The 23453-nt window shown below is 37.7% G+C and overlaps 1 protein-coding gene across 3 annotated transcripts in view; it reads left to right on the forward strand.

Moving 5' to 3' along the window:
- The window catches only part of PTPN4 (protein tyrosine phosphatase non-receptor type 4), a 191822-nt gene that overhangs the window by 151566 nt on the left and 16803 nt on the right, over nucleotides 1-23453 (forward strand). For all 3 annotated transcript variants that reach the window (XM_045031786.1, XM_045031784.1, XM_045031785.1), the window contains 10 exons: nucleotides 4835-4994; nucleotides 7022-7105; nucleotides 7191-7247; nucleotides 9147-9303; nucleotides 10842-11008; nucleotides 13949-14039; nucleotides 14138-14199; nucleotides 15122-15268; nucleotides 19303-19431; nucleotides 23130-23278. In XM_045031786.1, coding sequence (XP_044887721.1) covers nucleotides 4835-4994; nucleotides 7022-7105; nucleotides 7191-7247; nucleotides 9147-9303; nucleotides 10842-11008; nucleotides 13949-14039; nucleotides 14138-14199; nucleotides 15122-15268; nucleotides 19303-19431; nucleotides 23130-23278 — 1203 coding nt within the window. The remainder of the gene's footprint in view (nucleotides 1-4834; nucleotides 4995-7021; nucleotides 7106-7190; nucleotides 7248-9146; nucleotides 9304-10841; nucleotides 11009-13948; nucleotides 14040-14137; nucleotides 14200-15121; nucleotides 15269-19302; nucleotides 19432-23129; nucleotides 23279-23453) is intronic.

A 23453-nucleotide genomic window follows, 5' to 3' on the forward strand; every position in this document is an offset into this window, starting at 1 on the left:
TTTTGTTGGTTTGTTTTTGTTTGGTTTTCTTATTTAATTTCCCAGCAATTTATTGGGTTTTATTTAAAAATTTTAAAAATGGGAGAAAATCAGTAAAAACCGAGAACCCGTGGGGCGTGAAGGGAAATTCACCATGTGGCAGTTGAGGAAGACTTCTCCTCCCTGCTGTGGTTAAGCAGTCTGGTCTGCTGGGACCCAGCTCCCTGTCCTTCTCATTCTTTCTCCCCTCCCCCTAATGCAAAGGAAGCGAACAGTGCTGAAGGGCTGGGGTCAGAAAGGCAGCAAAAGAAACTGCACCCTGTGACTATTGGTTCCCCTGCAAGACAGCCCGCTTCCAACCTCAGCTATTCAAAGTAGCCCCATTTGCTTCCCCTGCACAGGCTCTGTCTGGCAGAGGAAGTAGATGGGGCTCTATGCCCTAGGGCCAACTGCTAAAGTCAACAGTTCTTGGCTTACCCAGGACTGTGAATCACCTTGTTGCTCCCTGCCTCTGGTGTGAGAGAGTTCCCTAACACCACTAGCCTTTTAGCCACTCAAGCACTCTTCTATGAGCAAGGGTGTGGAAACCTTCCCAAAACCTTCCCCGCCCCCTCTTCCCCTGAGGCCCCTCCCCAAAGGGCCCACCTCTGCCCCCTCTTCCCTCAAAGGCCAAGCTAGACCGGGGCCAGGGAGCCCCAAAATCATCCCCCTGCCTGTGTCCCCACTCCCCAAGTCCCCCACTCAGGGCAGGTGGAGGGTCCGTGGCTCCCCACATCTGCCTACACAGCTCTTACCATGGCTAGGCTGTGGCTCCAAGGCTCCCCAACCCAGCTGGAGCCAGGTTGGGGAGAGCTACACGGGCAGCTGTGGTGAGCTGCTGCGGAGTCGTGGACCCTCCACCTTCCCTGGGCCAGGCAGGACTCGAGCTGGGGTCTGCTCTCGGCTTCCCCCACACCGTGGGCAGGTGGAGGGTCTGCATGGCTCCCACAGCTGACCAGGCTCCCTGATCAGGCTCCATGCTGACCGGGACAGGGGGGACTCAGGGGAAAGTGGAGAGGAAGGAGGTCCGCCCTGGCAAATAGTGGACAGGACAGGCCCGTCCACTTTCAAAAAGTGGGAAGGCTATGCCCCCACCCTCCGTTTCTGGCTCCACTGCCTCTGGGCTGTGCAAACCCTGTCTTCACCTTGCAGTTTAACCCAGTCTTCACCTTGCAGGTGCACCCCTGTCCCTGTTCCATTGGAACCATTCCCCTGTGATATCCAGTCACTGAAAAAGGCCGCTTAGAGAAGTCACAGATCTTCTACCCTCAAAGGAGCCGGTGTGCCTCAGTTTACTAGTTTTACCTTAAACCACTCCTCCTGTAAACCATACAGCACATATGAAATCTTATTATAAATGACAAAGGAGGTTTATTTAAGAAAGAATAGAGATTTGACTAGAAACGAGAGTGGGATGGAAAGAAATGGTTCTTTTGAGTAGTGTCCCTATGAGTGCTCCACTGCAAGTGCACTTGCATTCCTGCACTGCAGATCAGAGAACTTAGATGGCAGTGTCTGTTTGGCCCACACATGCACTGTTTCCCCTACTCCCCTCAATATTGCACAGGTGAGCCCCTCTCAGTTCCTTCTCAACTGCCTCTGGCTAGAGACAGGGCTATTAGCTGTCCATTCATTGGATAATTATTTCACTTTCAGCATTTCAGTAGTTAATTAATTGTTTTTCTTTTAGTTGTAGAGCTTTCTTTATTTTCTCTTTCCTACAAAAAAAACCCAACCCACTTTATTTTCCCCTTTGTCTGAGGTTGCCCCAGCACAGAGTAAGCCTGGTTTACCAGGCTTTAAGAAGTTTCTCTCATGCAAGGAGGCCATCCCTGTAGCGGATAAACATTCCCCCGTAGCCGTTGCCTCGGGGAAAGCCATATTCCTCAAAAGTGTGGTCTTTGCCAACAACTCAAGCCCAGATCTCGGAAGGATAGAGAACTGAGACAAAATCTCCTCCTCATGGTGGCAGCTCTCCCCGGACTTGTGCCAGGAGTCACCCAGACAGCGTGAATCTTCCCAATAGCCTTTGACATCTAGGAGCTATGGTTCACAGAAAACAGCCGAAGACCCCTTGCGTAAGTCTTCAAAAACCAGAACTGTGGGTCCCCAGAGTGAGCCCTGAGCTAGCCAAAAAGATCACCAGCGTGTTCGGTACTTAGACGGTACCCATAGCTCACGAGGGCACCGTGAGCTATGGTACTGAAGCAGCAGGTATCATTGATGGGCCTAAAGACCAGATGGGCAAAGGCACCAAAGCAATGGTACTGACAGAAAAAGCCAAGTATAAGACTGCACCACCGCTAAGAAGATGCTGCCAGTATTAGTAGTACCATCAGCACCGTCATTAGCAAGCCATCCAGCCTCTGAGCACTCGGTACAGCCAAGATCCCTGATCCCCTCCATGCTGACCCACTGACAATCATAGACACCAGTTCAGTCAGTACTGCAGGAATTCACACACTCTAGAGAACTCTCAGTATTTGACGTACTGGAGACTCCCTGGCTCAGTACTGGGGCTGAGATGGAGCAAGGCTAGACCATTGAACCTGGTATTACACCACTGGCTAAACAGGACAGGGTGACAACTCCCTTCTGTTCGAATGGGCCATCACTGAGATATATTATCCCCTGGTGACTAAGGGCAAGTCTGCAAAAAAAGGGACCTTTTGCCATGAGGTCTGTGCCACAGGGAGCTAGGCGGTCAAGGAGCCTGGTCCAGGCAGCCATGACCATCAGCACAGAACCCCATCTGCTTCCCCTGAAGGACACAGACCCCAGCCCTTCAGCACAGCCTCATCCAGGCCTATTCTGAAGGACCGGGGTCAGAAGGGGGCTCTGTCCATGAATTGGCCAGTATTCAAAGGGTGCAGTCTTTTACTCCCTGCAGCCCTGTCCCTGCCAGTACTTGGCTCCCTGCCCATCTCAGTCCCCACCTTCACAGAGGGAGTGAATGGGGCCATGCTGAAGGGCCAGGGTCAGGAGAGGAAAGGAAGGCTGCAACCTGTGAGTACTGACTCCCCCACCAGCCTTTCAACACAGCCTATCTGCTTGCCTTTGAAAAATTCCTGGGTCCTGAAAAAGCAAAAATTTGTGTGAAAAATCAGTAACTCCCCAAAACTGTCTTTTTAAAAAACCTGGGAATTGGCGGGGGGGAGGGGGAGGAATTAGTCAATACCTAGTACAAAGAGCCTTAATTATATTTCATCAAAACTTCAGGGGGAAAGCTATATAATTTTCTAAGTGAAATACTCCTTTTCTCATTCCACTGTCATGTGCAAAGACTTTTTTTTGTGGCTTAAATAATTTATTTATCAGAAAATACATATGTTCCTTTATTTAATGTTACTTGGATAACAATCACCATATTTTTCCTTTTTACCTAATGACTAGAGCCTTGTGAACTGTGTTTTGCTTTAATTACAGTGAAATAAATTATACAGTATTGAGTTTCACCTGTGGCTGTCCAAGATACTTTAGATCTTGCAACAAATTGAGTTGAAGTATTATGAGGTCTCATAATTAGCTGTTAGCAAAATAAGGCTCATATGTGATCAGACCAATTGAGTGCAAATACTTACAGGGGTAGTTATTTATGCGCCTAAATGTTTTCAGGATTATGCCCTAGCTTTATTGTAATGCTCCATCTGCGTCATAATAAGTAGGTAGGTGCTTAATAAAAATGGATTTTAATGCAGTTTGTGGATTGTTAGTATTTAGGGACTGATTTTCAAAGTCAAAGGGAGCTAAGCACCTGACTGCTCCTTTGTGCCTCTGAAAATCTTCCACTTCATTTATAAGTATAAAGCCTTAAAATGAAAGATGAGTCCTGCATTTGTCATGAGAAAATTATGTGCTTAAATTCTTAAGCCATAAGAAGTGGTCAAGGGAGTATCTACTATAATAGATAAATACACAGCATAAACTGGTATGCTGTTATTAAAGCTACAGCACCACAGTCTCAGACCTAACAAGTGTGCACGTTAGTCTAGAAATGTGAACTTTTGATGGAGCGACTCTCATTTTTGGCAGTATTGTTAAAGATCAATCCGGTAAAAATGCCATTTAAAAAAAATTGACTCTACATATTTTCTCTTGGGCTAAATTTTGTATGCAAGGTAATATTTAAAAATGTGCTGCTGAATAATATGCACTCAATTGCAAATTAGACAGTGGGAAATTGAGAACTGCATGCACAATCATATGTTTAGTACTTGCAAATCAAATGTGGTTTTAAGAAGCTAATGTACAAAGTGTGTGAAGTTTTTTCATGTGGGCTTGGATTTTAAATCATCTTGCTGTTAAAAGTACAAAAAATGAGTATTGTCAGATTCTTAAGTGTGCTAATTTGTTCAAAACTGAATTTAGCTTTATTTTTAAGGTTTAATTTACAGGGAGTCTAAGATGTAAATTAATTGCTTTTCTCCTTGGGAAAAATATAATATGATGTATATTTGTTTTAGAAATAGATTACTAGGTATGTATGAGATTTATAAAGCAATCTCCAACATATTGATCAAGTGGATTAAAAGAGTAGGTAAACTGTTTAAAAGAAACAATACACTGAACAAGAATACTCTAGCTTAATCAATCTTTGAATATTTATGATTCTTTTTTAAAAATACTCTGTACACAACATATATATTTGCATATATATATGCTGTAGAAATCGTATCCACAAAATCAATCCCTTCAGATAACAAAAATGTCAGATTTTTTGTAACTCTCAACTTTTAGCCACTTGTTCAGTTTACTTGGAGTCCTAAGAATTTTCAGATAAAATGTTCTCACTCCACCATTTAATTTTTGTATCTAGATCCCAAGAGACTCCTATAGATGGACAACCTCCTGCACTACCACCCAAACAATCTAAAAAGAACAGTTGGAACCAAATTCATTATTCACACTCCCAGCAAGAACTGGATAACCATATTAATGAAACATTTGATGTTCCCGCATCGCCTGAAAAATCCACAGTAAGCTGATGGGTCAAGTTTGTTGATTTTGTTTTTCCTCTGGATGATCGTTCTGCTTTTGTAGAAATAACTACTGATACATTTTTTTATGCATGCATTACATTGCAGCAATTTCTCTCTCTCTCTCTCTCTCTCACTCACACACACACACACACACACACACTCTGTTCACTGCCCCCCCCCAACTAATCTTTCCATTTTTTCAATAATCCCATGTCAGTTTCACCAAGCTACATTATTGGAATGGCATACAAAGACATTTTAGGGGCATCATTTATCCCTGTGACACTTTCTTAGTTTTCCTGTACTTGCAGATGTTTCTAACCAACCTCCCATTTTGGCAGTGAATTTGTCCATGGGTTTAAAAGAAGGCAGATATGTAAATACTACATAAAAAGTATTGGCAATCTCACGCTTTCAAAAATCATGCGTCAGAACCCCCAAAATTAAGATTTAAAAAAGAATACATTTGGGTTATTTTCTTTCTGGATTTTGAGCTTTTGAGGGGTTCATTTAGGTCACATTTTCAAAATTGTATCTGCAACTTTGAGGGCTAGAAAAATATTTTTATAAATGGAAGCATGATTCTTGAGTTGGAGCTTTAAGTAAAACATCAGATATTGTGTACTCACAATAAAATTGTGAGAGTTGACAATACTGCATTTATTTCATTTAAATTAAACCATGAAATAAAACTTCTAGCCATTTGTTTCCATATTTATGCTAACCTAAGTTGTGTTAAAATGTAGTTCTGCTCTGAAAAATGACTATGTAAAAATATCTTCCACTGTTGTATGCAGTGTTCTTGTAGCCATCTCGGTCCCAGGATATTAGGGTATGTCTTAATAACAAAGCAAAACCCACTGTTGGCTCTTGGCAGCCGACTTGGGTTCTGGCTCTGCCGCTGTTTCATTGCTGCATAGACTTCTAGGTTCAGGCTAGAGCTGACCTGAAAAAGAGCTGTATGTAAGCTCAAAAGCTTGTCTCTCTCAGCAACAGAAGTTGGACCATAAAAGATACCTGCTTTGTCTTTGTAAAAATAACACCACCTTACCAGATCTCTTCCTGGTGTGTATTCTGTCATGTTTAGTTGAGTCAAGTGACAAAAATATCTTTCAACTGTTTTTTACTCCCATTAGCCCAGCAAAGAAAATGCAGTTGTGGGAGAATAAGCTGCATTGTATTCCGTGAACATAATGTTTCTTAAGCTCCAATGAGGTAATCTGTGCATACCCAGTAAAGGCAATGAGACTGCACAGGTGTAATTGAAGGTCTAATTGGGAGTGCTGAGCCCTTAAATCTGAATGTCATGGGAGAGGGAAAAAACTGAGTTTAACTCTCAAAGTACAAGTTACGTTTGCAGGGCTTGGAGTTACACAAAGCATAGTTAGCCTAACTTGCACTGTTTCTTATCCCAAACCGTCCTCTCTCCAGCACTATAAGTATTTTCTGGAATCAAGAGCTTTCTACTATGAAAAATGTTTATCCGCTACTATGTAGTCGTGTCAGTGATAGGGTAGCTGGTTTGTGAGGAGGATGTTTCTTTTGAAGGTTCGAGTTCATCAAACTGCATCCTCCAGGTGAACTTACACTTGTTTCCAGCCCCTACAACCACACACTGCAGAGTTATTTTGCAAGTTTAACTTTTCAGGATTCAAATAATTCAATGTGGTGAGAAGTGGGTGGGTATCCACTTGATACTGCTGTAACTGTTATATTTAAATGACTTGTAATTTTATTAGTCAATTTATGATTTGGGTAGTTCCCTATTTTGCCAGCTCGCTTCCAGGAAAACACATTTACAGATTAGCTGTGGACAGCAACTCTGAGTGCATGATCCACCATATCAAACTAGGGTGAGAGAAACAATTTGCATGGTTACTGCTGCTTTCTCAGGGCCCAATAGCAATTATTGGACATTTGATGAGGACATTTGAACAGCTGTGGTATTAGAGTAATCTTTCTTTAAAGCCTGCATTAGCTGAAAACATATTACATGTAATGTTATATACTTCCTTTTTGTTTAGCCCAATGGTGGTGTTCCCCATGACAATCTTGTTTTGATCAGAATGAAACCAGATGAAAATGGAAGATTTGGCTTCAATGTAAAGGTAATGAAAAATGGATGTCTATTCATATTTTTAAAGATTGTTCAGTGACACTCATGATTTGTGACCTGTTGACTTGTTTTTAAAGGGAGGATATGACCAGAAGATGCCTGTAATAGTGTCCAGGGTAGCTCCAGGAACACCAGTAAGTTGTCAGAAAAACTTGGAAGTGGTGGTGTTTAATTAGATGTGTGCAGTGTTGTTCTAGCCATGGAGGTCCCAGGATATTAGAGAGACAAGATGGGTGAGGTGTAATATCTTTTATTGGACCAACTTCTATTGGTGAGAGAGAGAAGCTCATCTCTCTTTCACCAGCAGAAATTGGTCCAATAAAAGATATTATGTCACCCACCTTGTTTCTCTAATTAGATGTATGTGATCATAATTATTGTAAGTCCTTTCCTTTGTGTTTTCTTTTTCCTTGAGGGAAAATGTTCTGGCCACACTTTGCTAGGAATAAAATTGCTCTAACACATTACTTTTAGGGTAGTAGTCCCCATACCTTGTTGACAGCTTGTTACTTAACTGCCTCACATAATAAATGAAATTAGTGGTCAATTAAATGTTGGAACTAAATATATTTAAAACATAATGTTAAAAATACTTCTTTGCTAATTAAAGGAGGACAGTGGAATGAAAATAAACTGCAGACAGAATATAGTCTCCCCAATATCACTTACATGCTCTTCTACAAATTCCTGCATTAAATAAAAGTAAACTGCTTACATTGCTATCTGTAAGTTTGTTTTTGTTTCTTTCTTGAAAGTTAAAGTTCATAGTTTAGTGTGGTGCATGCTTTAATAATAAAAATGAAATTTTCTCAATACAATGAAGTTTCATCACAGCAAATGGTTACAATAAGTTATAATAGCTGTTTCTTGACTCTTGATATATAATGCCCCACTCACCCTAAAAACATTATTTAGCATAAATTTTTAGTTTAAACATTAATGGGATTTTGTCACAAATTGTGTTGAGACAAACTTTTATGCTGTTAAAAATTGCAAATCCCTTTTGTTTTTACTGACACATGCAGTTATGAGTAATGTCAAGATTTAGATTGAACCAGGTCTGATTCTGTGGTGGTGTTTCTGGTGTTCAGTGAGCACCATTAGTGTCTTCAAACTAGACACAATATTGTGGCAGTTGATTACCAGAAATAATGACCTGGTATACAGCCTTTGTGATGCCAGCTCTGTGTTGTGCACCTGTCAGAAATTAATAGAAAAATAGACACACATTTGCTTACATTAAAACAACAAAGTAGCTTTGATCTAAATAAAATCATTAAAATGTATTTGTTGACATCTTATATTAGATTGTTCTCATCCCAGTTAATTATTTTTTTCCTAATTTATTTTCTATATAACAAATTGGTTTGTTTCTATTGCAGTTAATTTTGGATGAATGGATTAAACATCTAGCAATGCTGTGGTGATAAATGGGGAATGCACTACCCTTTCCTCTCGGCAACCATGGTTAAATTGTAACAAATAGTATTTTCACTTGCTGGTTCTTTTTGCCCAGATTACCTGGATTTGGTGCATTTCCTTTGCTGTCCCCCTCCCCCCATCTTCTTTTTGTTGCCTTGAATATAATAATAGAAGCTTGCTGCTCTTAGATTTGTGAAATTGAATTGGTTAAGGTTTTGCCATGCTGCTGCCCTTCTTTCTGAGATTTCTGAGCTTGTCCTGCATCCCTAGTGTTAATGCAGAATATAATTCAAACACTGGAGATCTTATCCAAGCATTCAACTTCAGCATACAAGGAGTAGGGAGTAACAGCATCAGAAAGGCATGTTGAAATGACAGACTCCTCCTGGTTGTGAATTAACGTGTTCATATGAATGGCACTGTCTGCTGTGTTATGTAACGCTTTATATATCATTTGATCCAATGTGGCAACTATATACATGAGTCTGGCAGAATCCACATTCCTGAACACAGTTATTTTTCTTATGTTGCTATTTTAAAGTAACAAAATACAAAAGCTTTGTTTTTAGAGTGCTCTGTGTTTGTAAAATTAAATTTGTTTCGTGTTGCAGGCTGACCTCTGTGTCCCTCGTTTGAATGAAGGGGACCAGGTTGTATTGATAAATGGCAGGGATATAGCGGAACATACCCATGATCAAGTTGTCATGTTTATTAAAGAGAGCTGTGAGAGGCACTCAGGGGAACTTGTGCTCCTAGTACGACCCAATGGTGAGTGATTTCTATATAACACAACAAATCTTCCCTCTTCTTCTCCCTAGCCTTCACGTTGTGTCCTGGGTTAAGGATGCTAATACTCTTTACAAAAAGGTGCTCTCCCTTAGAAAAAGTACATAAGATTACAACAAGAAGGCAGCATTTCAGTCATACAAATACAGATGAATACGTTGTACTGCAAGCATTCATACCTGTAATAGTAAGTGTTCAAAACAAATTTTAAATACCCAAAATAGGAATATGAAAAATAATTGGGTATTCCTAGCAAGAGGGCTCGACATAAATTTTATTCCTGAATCACATTAGGTACAAATTGACCAGATGACTGTACAAATTTATTGTAGTATGGAGGATAGTCCATCGCAAAATGGCAAGTTTGGGTGTCGTTAGAAATTGTCACATAGATATGATAGTATTCAAGGACTTAAAATATATCTTCAAAGCAATTGAGAATTATTGGTAACATTTTTACTGGAGGCATCTTTATAAAAGAAAATGCTTAAAAAAATCAAGCTTATACAATATGTTCATGGCATTTATATTGTTGGACTGTTGTCAACAGTCAGCTGCTGGGTGTTTAATTCTGCTCCACTACCCAATCATAATAAAGAGCCATGTAGCAGAAAAATATACTGAGAAATAATTGGAATAGTTGAAATCACTCCACTAGATTACCTCAACCAATTGACACATGATTCTGGCTTCTTTTATTTAACCGTGTTACTTCCCATTCTATGTATTTAAGCCATTTCATTGTTTTTGTATATTTTCTTCCTCTGTCATAGTCATATAAAATTAAATTCTGCTAAATTGGTTTACGGATTTACCAAGTTAATACCCCTTTATGTGTTGTTTATAGTTGTGGTTGAAATAAAAAGCCTTAAAATGCAGAATTAAAAAGTAGCCATAATTTCCTCATTCACATTTTTACAGTGTTCTACTTTATGGGCAAACTTTTCATACGCTTGTGTGCTAGCTATAGTATGTACTTCACTGTGAATATTTGAATACTTATTTGTTTATAGGCAGTACTTTTACACAGAGTGTTCACAGAATTATAGTGGGGCCTACGAATGTCATTCTAGCCAGTGCTCTGCCAGTATTAGCCTAATTAATTCCCTGCAAAGTAAAATGCAAAACAAAAAAGATAAACAGCTACTACAGTGACTTGAGGGATGTGATGTGGAAATTGGGAAGGCCAAAGAGGAGAAAGTTACAGTAAACAAGGCAAGATATGATTAGGGCTAGGGAGCAGGGTTTTAGCAGTCTTGATTATGTGAAAATCCATTTCTTACTCGACAATAAAGTAAATAACAATGTAGTTTTAGGGTGGAGCATAATGGTTTCAACACTGAATTTTTTGTTGATATGGATTAAAGTCTGACTCTTAATGGTACTCTACCACAGATTTTCCTGTAGAAACAATACTAAATTGCCATTTTTCTTATTTAAAAGATGAGCATTCACTGTTACAGCCAAAGAACATGCTAGGTTAGAGCCTCCCTCACCCTTCCTACCTTTATTTATTGTAGCTGTCTATGATGTGGTGGAAGAGAAGCTGGAGAGTGAGCCTGACTTCCAGTACATCCCTGAGAAATCCCCCCTGGATGGTGTCCATCAGGATGATAATGCTCTGCGGGAATCTATGATTCAACTAGCAGAGGGGCTTATCACTGGAACTATTCTGGCTCAGTTTGATGTAAGTAATGTACCACCTGTAATTGTATGCACATACCAATCTCTTTCTGGGTAATAATTAGCTTCAACAGAACAAATTTGAATGATGTTAGACTGAGTTTAGAATCTGTCAGCAAGGCAATTGACTCATCTGCTGTAAAGAAAGAACAGCCAAACATCAATTAACGTCCGTGTTGAAACACTACAGGTTAAAATAGTCACCATAGAATAAACGTTAACTATCTAGTACAATCTAAATGTTTTTAATACACTGTAAAGCTATTTATAACTGGAATTCTCAAGTTTTTGTAATTATAATGATCTTATGCTTATGTAACATCTTTCATGTCCACGAATGCCTAAAGGGTGTAGGAAGCTTTACCCAAGTCCCAGTGTTCATTTTACCCACTTCTGGATGACAACCTAAATTAAAACATGAAGTGAAGAATACCATAAACAATTTAAATGGCAGGGAAGATTTTAGATGAAATTTAAGTATTCGGACAAAGTACTGGGAAATACAACTCTAGTTTTAGGAAAATGCAATAGAATTTTTTTATACGTAGTTGATTTTTATTATTTATTTTGAAGAGAGTAGTGCAGTTCCCCTTAATACCATGCTTGTACATTGGCTCATTGCTGACTCTCAGAGAAAAATACCATCTTCTGAATCAACACAGCCACTTTTTCAACACCCAGGTGTTCTTTGGTGGTATCCTATCAAAATACAGACACAGCTCACCCCAGCTTAGTTTCTGAAATTAGGTAATATGGCTGCAGGACTAGATAATCTATTACATTACTAAAGTAACTAGACAAATGGAGATACCCCTTTTTAATGTCAATATGGTATATATTTTATAGACCTGATCCTGTTCTATGGACTGTGTTTAAATTGGATTGGAATCTCTTTAGGACAGCTTTGTGCTCAATAAATTATATAGAGCACTTTTCATAGCTGTTGAAATGTTTTACTACTTGGTATCTATAGTAATTCCCTGGAAGCTTGAAATCTTGTTTCCTTGCCAAACTCTTTCCTCCATCATATGCTTATATAATGATTAGTTATCATGGGGTTGCTCATTTGGCTATCATATATATTACTGGTACTTATTTTTAAAAAATAAGCATTCATTTTGTACTAAATGATACAAAAAATGCATGCATTTTGCAAATAGTTCTAAAAAGGAAAGAAGTTAAACCAGATTTTTGGCTTACCAATCTCGTGTTCCTTTAAACTGAAAATGAAGACTAAAGCAATGCCTTATTAAGCCTATTGAATTAAAACTAAGATTACTGAAAATTGGTTGACTTAGGTCACTCATTTTATGTAGAACTATTAAAACTAATGCTTTGAGGATATAATTTTCCATTTCAAATCATATTTATGTTTTGCATGATATACAGTAATGATTTGATCTTTTCTTTTAATTTCATGCAGGAACTTAAATAAAATAGCTTTTGATGCCATTGTGATCATATCCAAGCTCACTTTTCAGATCTTTTGCTTCTTGTTCAGTCATAAATAGAGGCAGAATTAGAACTACTATTGTTCTTCTACTGAGGCTAAACTTACCCCTGGAGTAAATGAGTGTCACTCCATTGACTTTGGAGGAATTGTACCTGCCTAAACTCAACAGTGAATGAAGGCATGGTACAGTGAAATAATAAAATATATTAAAATAATTATACTAATGGATGGATGGATGTGGTTCATGCAATTCAGTGTTAGCAGAGTATTAGGTGTAAATAAACTATGGTTCAAAAATAACTCAACAGGAGTTCCTCACACAATATTATAGCTTATCAACTTGTGCCTCTTAAACAGACTATATGTGAAGCATTAAAGTGATGTGGAGGAAAAAACTCCTTAATATTTTCAAGTAATGATCATTATAATGTAAGCAGTCATAAAAATAGATTGTCTTGCTATCCATTTTTGTTGTAGTTATATCTCAGATGTGACATTGGAAAGGAGGAATATAACCAAGTAAGGATTAAAAAGCAGGAGCCAAATGAAAAAAAGAAAAATCCTGTTTCCATGCTTATGTTCTAATTGAAATACATTAGCTAAAGAGAAATACAGAACATATCTTCCAAAGTTTCTCTTACAATGATTTGTATTTTGATGCAAACTAAATAAAATAGACATGAATAAACATAAATACATAAAAAGAAAAATTAAGAAAAAAGAATAGAAGTAGCATTATGCATACTTCATGAAAATAAACAGCTATGTCACATTGCCTAGCTTAAATTGTAAGATCATCATGGCAGGGACTGTTGATTCTCCCTGTAATGTACCATCCAAATCTATGATGAGATATACACTTGTTAATCATCCAAACGGAATTTGTATTCACGTGTTTTTCATTTTACCCTGAGTCTTCAGGAAGTATATATTGTTTCCATGTAATATCCCATGCACTGTGGGGCTCTTTGCTATATTTCTTTGAATTGAGAAGTGTGCTGGTTCAGTTAGGGGCAGCAACTCACGGCCTCTCCACATAGGTGCCTATGTACCAGAATACAGCAGAACTCCTGCAGAGGGAATGCTTGCACACACACACCCATTTACTGGGAGACTAAGATTCATTGCAGCACTGTGTAGGAGTGCAGGAGGATGATGGTGGCAGGCTCGAGGCATAGCAGTAGCATAGCCAGTAAGGTCTACTCACAGTATGTATCTGCCAGCCCAAAACACTGTCTTAAGATGTAGTGGACTGTGCCTGCTGTTCCCACAATACCCAATAGTATTGGCCATTGTCCAGATGCATGCCTGCTACAACAGTTTACGAATCAGTTTCTCAGCCTATGCCTTGTGAGCTCATAGTCCAGCTGCTTGAATGATCTTGTAAAAGAACAAAATTAATATTGCATCGTGCTTGTGAATAGAAAATGTCCTAGCTAGCAAGTCCTATGTTGTGTCTGTTACTATCTGACCATCTTTATTCTCTTTTAGCAACTGTATAGGAAGAAGCCTGGAATGACAATGTCTTGTGCCAAATTACCTCAAAATATTTCCAAAAATAGATACAGAGACATTTCGCCTTGTAAGTGTGTGTATGTGTATGTATATGGTTTTAAGTTAAAATACTGTCTTTATTTTTACTTGGTAGAGAAATAACATGTTCTTTAAATATTTTTTCAGATGATGCTACACGGGTCATTTTGAAGAGTAATGATGACTACATCAATGCAAATTATATAAATGTGAGTTGAATTTTATGTGATTCATACTGTAAGTACGTTGTGGCAGCATTCTGGAGAAGAACAATTGATTTATAATTTTACAGCAGAAAATGTAAAAATAAGATAATTCACTCTTTTTGAAAATGTTTCTCAAATCTAATGTAGATTAGAGTGGATGGGGAAGTATTTTCACCAGTTGGCTTACATGTTAGTAGGTTTGTTTATCTAAAAGGCAGTGGTTGATAATTTCCTACTAACTCTCAATCAAATTGAGAGATTTTATGTGCAGCAACAAGAGCCTGAATTTTATTTCAGATGGGGTCATTGTTGGGAGAAAGTAGCTATCTAGAGTTAAAACTGGCGCAAAGTAACCCAATGCACATTGTTGTTTCAGTGTTCAAGACTAGCAAAATTTAGCTTAGTAGGTCTTTGTCTTATAGCCAGTAATAACAAAGTATAGCTAACTTTTCACTTCAGGAATACAAAGGAAAGATATTTGATTCCAGGATTAGTATTTAAATTATCATATATTGTAAACAGTGGATGTAATGTGTATACGTCTACAAAAATTATTTTGACACTGAACTGTAACGTTTTTTCGTATGCCTTCATTGTGACCTGTGGTATTTGACAGCTCAGGTATTTGGCAACTAAGGTCTGTCAGTTAATTAAATGAAAGATATTTGAATTTCTTAATGGTTTTAAATAAGAAGATTTTTTTTTCAGCCTTGACGGGTTTCTTTTGTTTTGTGAGCTCTTTTATCTGTGGTCTGGTGATAAACATTTTAATAGTATTGATATTATTGATTCCTTCTTCCTATATTTTTTGTAAATCTAATTTAAATTATCTAGCAAAGTCTAAATTTGTGGTGCATAAATTAAAGTTACCAAGAGAGTAATGTTGTTTAACAACTAAAATAATTATTAATTTGTTTTCTTTTAGATGGAAATCTCTTCTTCCAGCATAATAAACCAGTACATTGCTTGTCAGGGTCCATTACCGAACACTTGTCCTGATTTTTGGCAGATGACTTGGGAACAAGGTTCATCTATGGTTGTAATGTTGACCACTCAAGTTGAAAGGGGCAGAGTAAGTCAAAGTTCTGACTTGAAATCTAATCACATAATATTTTTTAAATCCCTTTTGGAATCGGCCATAAATGACTAGGATATAACAGGGCCATTATGAATTTCCTTTTTATGGGAGTGCTCACAGTTATTGATACAGTTAAGGCTCTCCTGTGTTTCAGTTTTAAACCCTTTCTTTCAGGATTATGCAACTAGTCTTAACATTTAGTGTAGTATTGAAACATGTATAAATCTTGATTCTCATGTTTCATAAATGAGTTTTTAAAGACTTAATCTGACTGTTTTTACAGTGAAGTAGTAAACAAAGTTACCTGCTTCGAGTGTGGGTTTTTTCTCCTGAGCTATGTCAACTCAGAAAATGTCGTCGTTTTTTCTAGATTAAAGTTTCTGGACAGGGATGATTTAATCCTGTAAGGAGGCCTGGACCAGTGTTGTATTGTTTGCTTTGCAATGTCATAAATTTGCCTTGCAATGTCACGACATCATAACAATCACCAATTATATTATGGAGCTCTTTGGAGAATTGGATCCAGATCCATGGATCAGCCTTAAATCCACCATTATCCATTTATCTTTGAAAAGACATGGAAGATGGGAGAGATTCCAGAAGACTGGAAAAGGGCAAATATAGTGCTGATCTATAAAAAGGGAAATAAGAACAACCCGAAGAATTACAGACCAGTCATCTTAACTTCTGTACCTGGAAAGATAATGGAGCAAATAATTAAGCAATCAGTTTGCAAACATCTAGAAGATAAATAAGGTGATAAGTAACAGTCAGAATGGATTTGTCAAGAACAAATGGTGTGAAACCAACCTGATAGCTTTCTTTGACAGGGTAACACGCCTTGTGGATGGGATGGACCAGGTGAAGTGGTATATCTTGACTTTAGTAAAGCTTTTGATATGTCTCACATGACCTTCTCAGAAACAAACTAGGGAAATACAACCTAGATGGAGCTACTATAAGGTTGGTGCATAACCGATTGGAAAACCATTCCCAGAGAGTGGTTATCAGTGGTTCACAATCATGCTGGGAGGGCATAATGAGTGGGGTCCCGCAGGGATCAGTTCTGGGTCCGGTTCTGTTCAGTATCTTCATCAATGATTTGGGTAATGGCATAGAGAATACAGTTAGAAAATTTGCAAATGATACCAAGCTGTGAAGGATTGCAAGTGCTTTGGAGGTTAGGATAAAATTCAAAATCACCTGGACAAACTGGAGAAATGGTCTGAAGTAAATAGGATGAAATTCAGTAAGGACAAATGCAAAGTACTCCATTTAGGAAGGAACTATCAGTTGCACACATTCAAAATGGGAAATGACTGCCTCGGAAGGCGTACTACAGAAGGGGATCTGGGTGTCATAGTGGACCACAAGCTAAATATGAGTCAACAGTGTAACACGGTTGCAAAAAAAGCGAACATCATTCTGGGATGTATTAGCAGGAATGTTGTAAGCAAGACATGAGAAGTAAATCTTCCGCTCTACTCCGCGCTGATTAGGCCTCAACTGGAGTGTTGTGTCCAGTTCTGGGCATCACATTTCAGGAAAGATGTGGACAAATTGGAGAAAGTCCAGAGAAGAGCAATAAAAATGATTAAAGGTCTAAAAAACATGACCTATGAGGGAAGATTGAAAAAAAGGGTTTTTTTAGTCTGGAAAAGAGAAGACAGAGAGGGGACATAACAGTTTTCAAGTACATAAAAGGTGGTTACAAGGAGGAGGAAGAAGAATTGTTGTTCTTAACCTCTGAGGACAGGACAAGAAGTAAGGCGTTTAAATTGCAGCAAGGGAGGTTTAGGTTGGACATTAGGAAAAACTTCCTAGCTGTCAAGGTGGTTAAGCACTGGAATAAATTATAAATAAATATAATAGGGAGACTGTGGAATCTCCATCACTGGAGATTTTTAAGAGTAGGTTAGACAAACACCTGTCAAGGATGGTCTATATAATACTTTTTCCTGCCATGAGTGCATGAGACTGGACTAGATGACTTCTTGAGGTCCCTTCCAGTTCTGTGATTCTATTACTTTCAAGCTGTACACCTCCGCGCAGTGGAGTACTGCCTCTGGGTATTTGCTTAATCAAATGAAAGATTATTAGTGTTTGCAAATTGACTACTGTACATGCAATCTTTTATTTTAAAAGATTTGTTTTTGAGTAGTCAGTCATGTTAGTTCTTAACCCATTTTTATATATGCTTCTTTTAATAGAAAAAGCTGTTATGTTACATGTTGTTAGCTGCATAGATACAAATTATAAATAAGAAAGTAATTCTAAATAATTATGTGTATGTTGCCATAATGGCATCACCTAATTTCAGCTAAACCTGAAATTCTGGTTGATATTGTCTCCTTAATAATTTTGCCCATTGTGTTGCCTCTGTCCACTGAAGTACCATTCAAATATTAGCACATACCTGGTGTATTTCATAGAACAGCTGGCATACTATTTGTAACATTCAGTGGCAATTGGAGAACTTGAAACACATAAGCATAATTGGCTGATTGCAATATCCTGAAATTTCATCATAATTCTGAGTTTTATTTGGTGGGTTTTACAGTAGATGTCTATCATCCTGGCCAGCAAAACTGGTCTGTGTTGAGGATAGTCACATTAATTCAGACTTCAGTTCAGCTGTGTGTGTGCGCATTCTTCTTGTTAAAATAACCGTGTATTTGCTGTGCTGTCAGACCTGTTAAACACCATAAAAATAATTGTAGTTGTGTTTTTTAAATGTTTTTAAACTATTTTTCAGTGACTCAGTTTTACTATATGATGCTGTGTGCTCCCAAATGAACACAATTAGAGGGAATTTCAGTTCAAGTGCCCTTTTAATTTACTTTAATTTTCTTTGCAGATCTCAGAACAGACCCACGATAGCAGTTCTCTAAGGTTTTTTAATACTGATATTTATAGAATTCTTTAAGAACTGCTAAATATTGAAATAAAAGGACTTCATTTGTCTTACCTATCGGCAGACTCCCTGCTCTAATGCTGATCAAGGGGCTAATGAAGTCACTATCCCACTGCATGCCAGAGTGTCTCAGGAGAGCAGAAAGTCTGCAGATATGGCTGCTTTTACAGACCCTGCCAGGTGGATTAGAAAGATAAAAAGTATGCATGAACTGAAATGACCTCTATTTATATTTGGGCATTTAAGCAGTTTGTCATAAAGTTGGTCTTCTTTAACATTCTCATTTAACTGTAAAGATTTTGGTAAACCCACCACCTAATGCACCTTAGTTTTGTCCCACCATGAAGCAATCTTAGTCACTGCTTACTGGCCACCTCCTCCTTTCACATTACAGCAACATGTTTTCTTTTTCATGTAAATCTGCGTTAAGGAACGATTATTTTAGGATTTTAGAAGTTAGGAATGGATCTAAGGAGGGACCTATCACTGTGGTGTCAAAAGGGAATATTTAAAAAGAAGTAATATCAAAAATTAAAGGCATCACTATTCAATTACACTAAACTCAAGAGTTGGGGCCTGTGTGAAGGAAACAAAGTTGAGAAGAGAAGCAGGACTTCTACATGATGTTACCTGACTTTTTGTATGAAAATCAAGTATTTAAGTGCCTGCAGGCAGTGTAGTTATATAATATTCACACAGATAGATCAGAGGAAAAGTTTGGTGCCTTCAAGGTGAATGGCAACTGCACATCCTGCAATGCTAATTTAAACCATATTTTGCCCTCAACTATTCATACGGAACTTTCATGGAGTTACATGCATTTGCAGAGTCAAAATTTGATCCTTTGATTATGTCATATGAACAAAAACAGTTGAAACTGGTTAATTGTATTCATCTGCTCAGGGCTAATATCAATTACACTAGTTTGAAATTTTTTATTTCAGTTATGCAGTTAATAGCTCATTTTCAATTATAAACCCCTGCCGTATGTTTGGTAAGTAAGTCAGCAGTAATTACAAAATGCTCAGAAGAGAACTTTGCTGAATCTGTAAAAGAGGAAAAATAACGGTCTATGAATCTAAAGACTCATCTTTTGAAAACCTCTTGACCTTAGGTTAAGTGCCATCAGTACTGGCCAGAGCCTACAGGAAGCTCATCATATGGAAATTTCCAGATTACCTGCCATTCAGAGGAAGGAAATCCTGCTTATGTCTTCAGAGAGATGACACTGACTAACCTTGAGGTAAAACTATAATATAGTTATTAGTCAAATTCTGTGGAATCCTCAAAGTAGAATTACCTAACTGCGGACATTCTTTCCAGTTTTATAGCACGTCCACATGTAGACTATTGACTATATCCAATTAATTGATAATTTTAAAATCCCATAGAAAATTAGTCTCAGTTTGAAAGATCTTATTTTGTGTGAATTATTTTCTTTTTTATGAATACATACCTTTTGTTCACAAAAAAAGTTTTAGTGGTACCTTTTCAGGGAATTGAACAGAGATTTAATCTTGTTCTTGTTATGGGTACAGTGCAATATCTTAGTCATATGGGATGAGTGTTAATTAACTAAGAGCTTTTTGGTCCAAGATAATCCTAAAGCTAAAGCCATGACAATAATTAAATAAGAAATCATTAGAGATTTATTTTAATATATTCCCTTGATCTTTTCCAAACATCATTAGATTAGGATAGAAATTAGAAACTTTTCATTGTTGCTGCCTAGAAACACATTTTGTGTCTCTGAAGACAGTTTTCAGTAAACATTTCTTAATAGGGTAACAAACCACATTAGGAGGATAGTATTCCTAAAATAATGTCTTTAAGCTTCATATTTTTAAACGAAAGCCTGGATTTCTGATATATGGTGGCAAAATTTATGGGGACAATTCTAAATGTTGGGAATATGCAGGTTCCATCTAAAAAAACTCTGGTTATGGGTAAGTATCCTTCATGTATTAACTTGAAGAAAAAGGATTTGCAGGTAGAACCAATTCCTAGTAACTTAGAAAATGAGAGAGGATCGATATTTTGAAAGACAGTGGCTCTGTTTGAGGTGAAACAGTTACAGTTCTTCCAAACTTAGTACAAAAATATACTTTTTGTAATTTTGACAGTTACCACAGAATGGCACAATAGTTAGATTACCATTTTTTTGCCCTTAAGTAGGATAAGAGCTCTGCACTGGTTGCTTTTGCATTTCCAGGTGCAATTTAGAGCACAGATGATCATCTTTAAAACATCAAATGATATGACTTCCCAACTAACTGAAACTTTCTGATATTGTACACTTTTGCAGTAGTTAAGATCAGTTGGGAAGTTCTCACTGTTGGTTACTGCAGCTGAATTATCCAAAACAGTCATTTTATCTGTAAAATTTCTCATAGAATAGGCCTATTCTCCCAGTGTTCTATTGCATCTCAGATATTGTACAGTATGTTTTATATATAAGTGAATAATAAGTCACAGAATGGCATCAGAAAGAATGAGATTCTCCTGAGAGAAATTACATCATAATTAATGGAGACTGCTAGTCAAATGGCTGTTATGGTGTAATTTCGCAAAAAAGGGGACAGCTGTATTTTTCTCTTTCAATTTTGAGAATTCCATGGGCAAAGGGTTACATGAATTTGAAGATGTAATACAGGAGTATCTTCCAAAATTTTAGGATTTATGAGGCCTAGTCAGTGATCCTCCAAAAATAGGAGAAATCTGGCAATTTTTTTAGTATTACTTTGGTCTAGCAGGCATGTGGATGTGGTTGGGTGGGGAAGGCCTTCAGTAAACCAAATAAGTCAGAGTAGAAAATAAAGTTGTGCTGAGGCTGATACACGGTGGAAGAAATCTTGGTTACTGTATATTTTATAGTACTTTTTATGTAGTAAGTACTTAACTAGCTATTTATGTTTATTATAAATTAAATGTAACTCTGTAATCCTGACTGAGCACTTAATTAGTGCATCAAGAGGTACCTAGTATTTCAGAAGGCTGAAATTTTCCTATTACACAGCTGCTTCTCCTGTTCCACTGCCTGGTCAGTCTCTCTACATTTCAGCACTCTAGCACACACCTCAGTGTACACCACATATAGCTGTAGATGTTTATGGCTATGGCACTCAGGGTCTCATGACCTGCTGGTCCCTCTTTCCATTTCCCTCACCCATCTGCTTACATAGCCCCTTTCCTTCCCTGTTTGCCTTTCCTAGACCCCCCCGCTACTTAAGTTTTCTCTCATGCAGACAGAACTGCCACCACATACCTCTGGCCCCACTTTCTGCAGTCTCCTCAGGTCTTGTTTATTTTCCACACTCTTTAATCCCCCAATTCCCTGATATTTTTAAATTAGAAATTATTATTATTTTAAGCTACCTGTTGTGTGTTCTGTTGTGGTTATGGTTAGAAAAGAGAGCACAAAAATAATATCTTCTTATTCAACAGGTTTGATCGCTGGGTGTATTCAGTTAGATGTGCTTCTTTTATAGACAAGGGCAAGTTTTTGACTATCTTTTACTCTAATTATTCCTGCAGTGCCAGCACAACTGAGAATGTGAGAGATGGATTCTCTTTTGGCATACATCAAAATAATTGTTAACTAAGTTTCTGTTGCAGAATATTTTATTAGGCGTATGGAACAACTTCTGTATGAGGAGAGAATAAGACTGGAACTCTTCAGCTTGGAAGAGAGATGACTATGGGGGAATATGATTGAAGTCTATAAAATTATGACTGGTGTGGAGAAAGTAAATATGAGGAGTAAATAACACTTCCTTAACACAAGAACTAGGGGTCACCAAATGAAATTAATAGGCAGCTGGTTTAAAACAAACAAAAGGAAGTATTTTTTTCACACAACGCACAGTCAGTCTGTGGAACTCATTGCCAGGGGATGTTGTGAAGGCCAAGACTATAACAGGATTAAAAAAAGAACTAGATAAATTCATGGAGGATAGGTCCATCCATGGCTATTAGCCAGGATGGGGAGGGATGATGTCCGTAGCCTCTGTTTGCCAGAAGCTGGGAATGGGCGATAGGGGATGGACCACTTGATGATTGCCTGTTCATTCCCTCTGTGGCACCTGGCATTGGCCACTGTCAGAAGACAGAATACTGAGCTAGATGGACCATTGGTCTGACCCAGTATGGGCACTTTTATGTTCTTATGTATTGCTAATGATGTGCGAGGCAGAAAAGGCATAGCTTGATTTTAAGATGCCTGGCTGTGTTTGGTACTGGGCATTAGAGGGAAAAAATCTTTTCACTTTAAAGTTGAGAAAATGTGATCTGCCATTTAGGTGCAGCAAACATGGAACCCATAGTACTATTTTTATTACTTTTGCTTTTCAGAGTAGAACTACACTTTAAAATAGTGATCTTCTCTTTCTTATGCATTATTAGTCATATTTCCTTGATTCTTTGTTGAATTGGTATATGGTATTTCTGTCCAAATTGCACCTGGTTGCTTATTTTACAATGCACTTTGGTAGTGAATTTTAGAAATGTATTCCAGCCCATTTCTAATGCATTATGTTTATATTATGGTAATGCCTAGGAGCACTAGTCAGGATCAAGGTCCGATTGTACTAGGCACTATGTGTAACAAAGCAAGACTGTTTCTGCCCCAGAGAGCTCCACCAACAGACGGAGTGGATTGAAAAGATTAGATAACAGTAAAACAGACTTTAGCAGAAAAGCCAAAGTAATAGCTTGCCTGTTCTAGAGATGTACTCTAAATGGCTTATAAAGACATTTGTGCCTTTTATTATTGTTTATAAGGAAAAATAGGATTCTAATATATGTGTTGGCAAATAATTAATATTCATAAAGTGCTTTGAGATGTCTAAATGAGAGGTAATTATTCGAGTATAGTTGATTATCACTTTTTTTTTAATTATGAAGTCTGAATTACATTTGAACAAATTTTGTATTCCTGATTAGAAAAATGAAACTCGTCAGCTCACCCAGATCCAGTATGTAGCATGGCCTGATCATGGGGTTCCTGATGATTCCAGTGACTTCCTAGATTTTGTGTCTCTTGTACGAAAAAAGAGGGCTGGCAGAGAAGAACCTGTTGTTGTTCATTGCAGGTATTTGTTTTTTCTAACTTTCATAAATAGTCTAACTGCCTCTTCTCATCGCATGCTTTCTTCTCCATTTTATTTAGTCTTTTATTGTTCACCATTTCTGATTAAATTCAATTATAAATTTCATTGAGTTCCTGTTAAAGGAAAGAGACAAGGGGATTTAAAATTTGAATTGAAC

Source organism: Mauremys mutica, chromosome 10, assembly GCF_020497125.1.
Source record: "Mauremys mutica isolate MM-2020 ecotype Southern chromosome 10, ASM2049712v1, whole genome shotgun sequence".
NCBI lineage: Eukaryota > Metazoa > Chordata > Testudines > Geoemydidae > Mauremys > Mauremys mutica.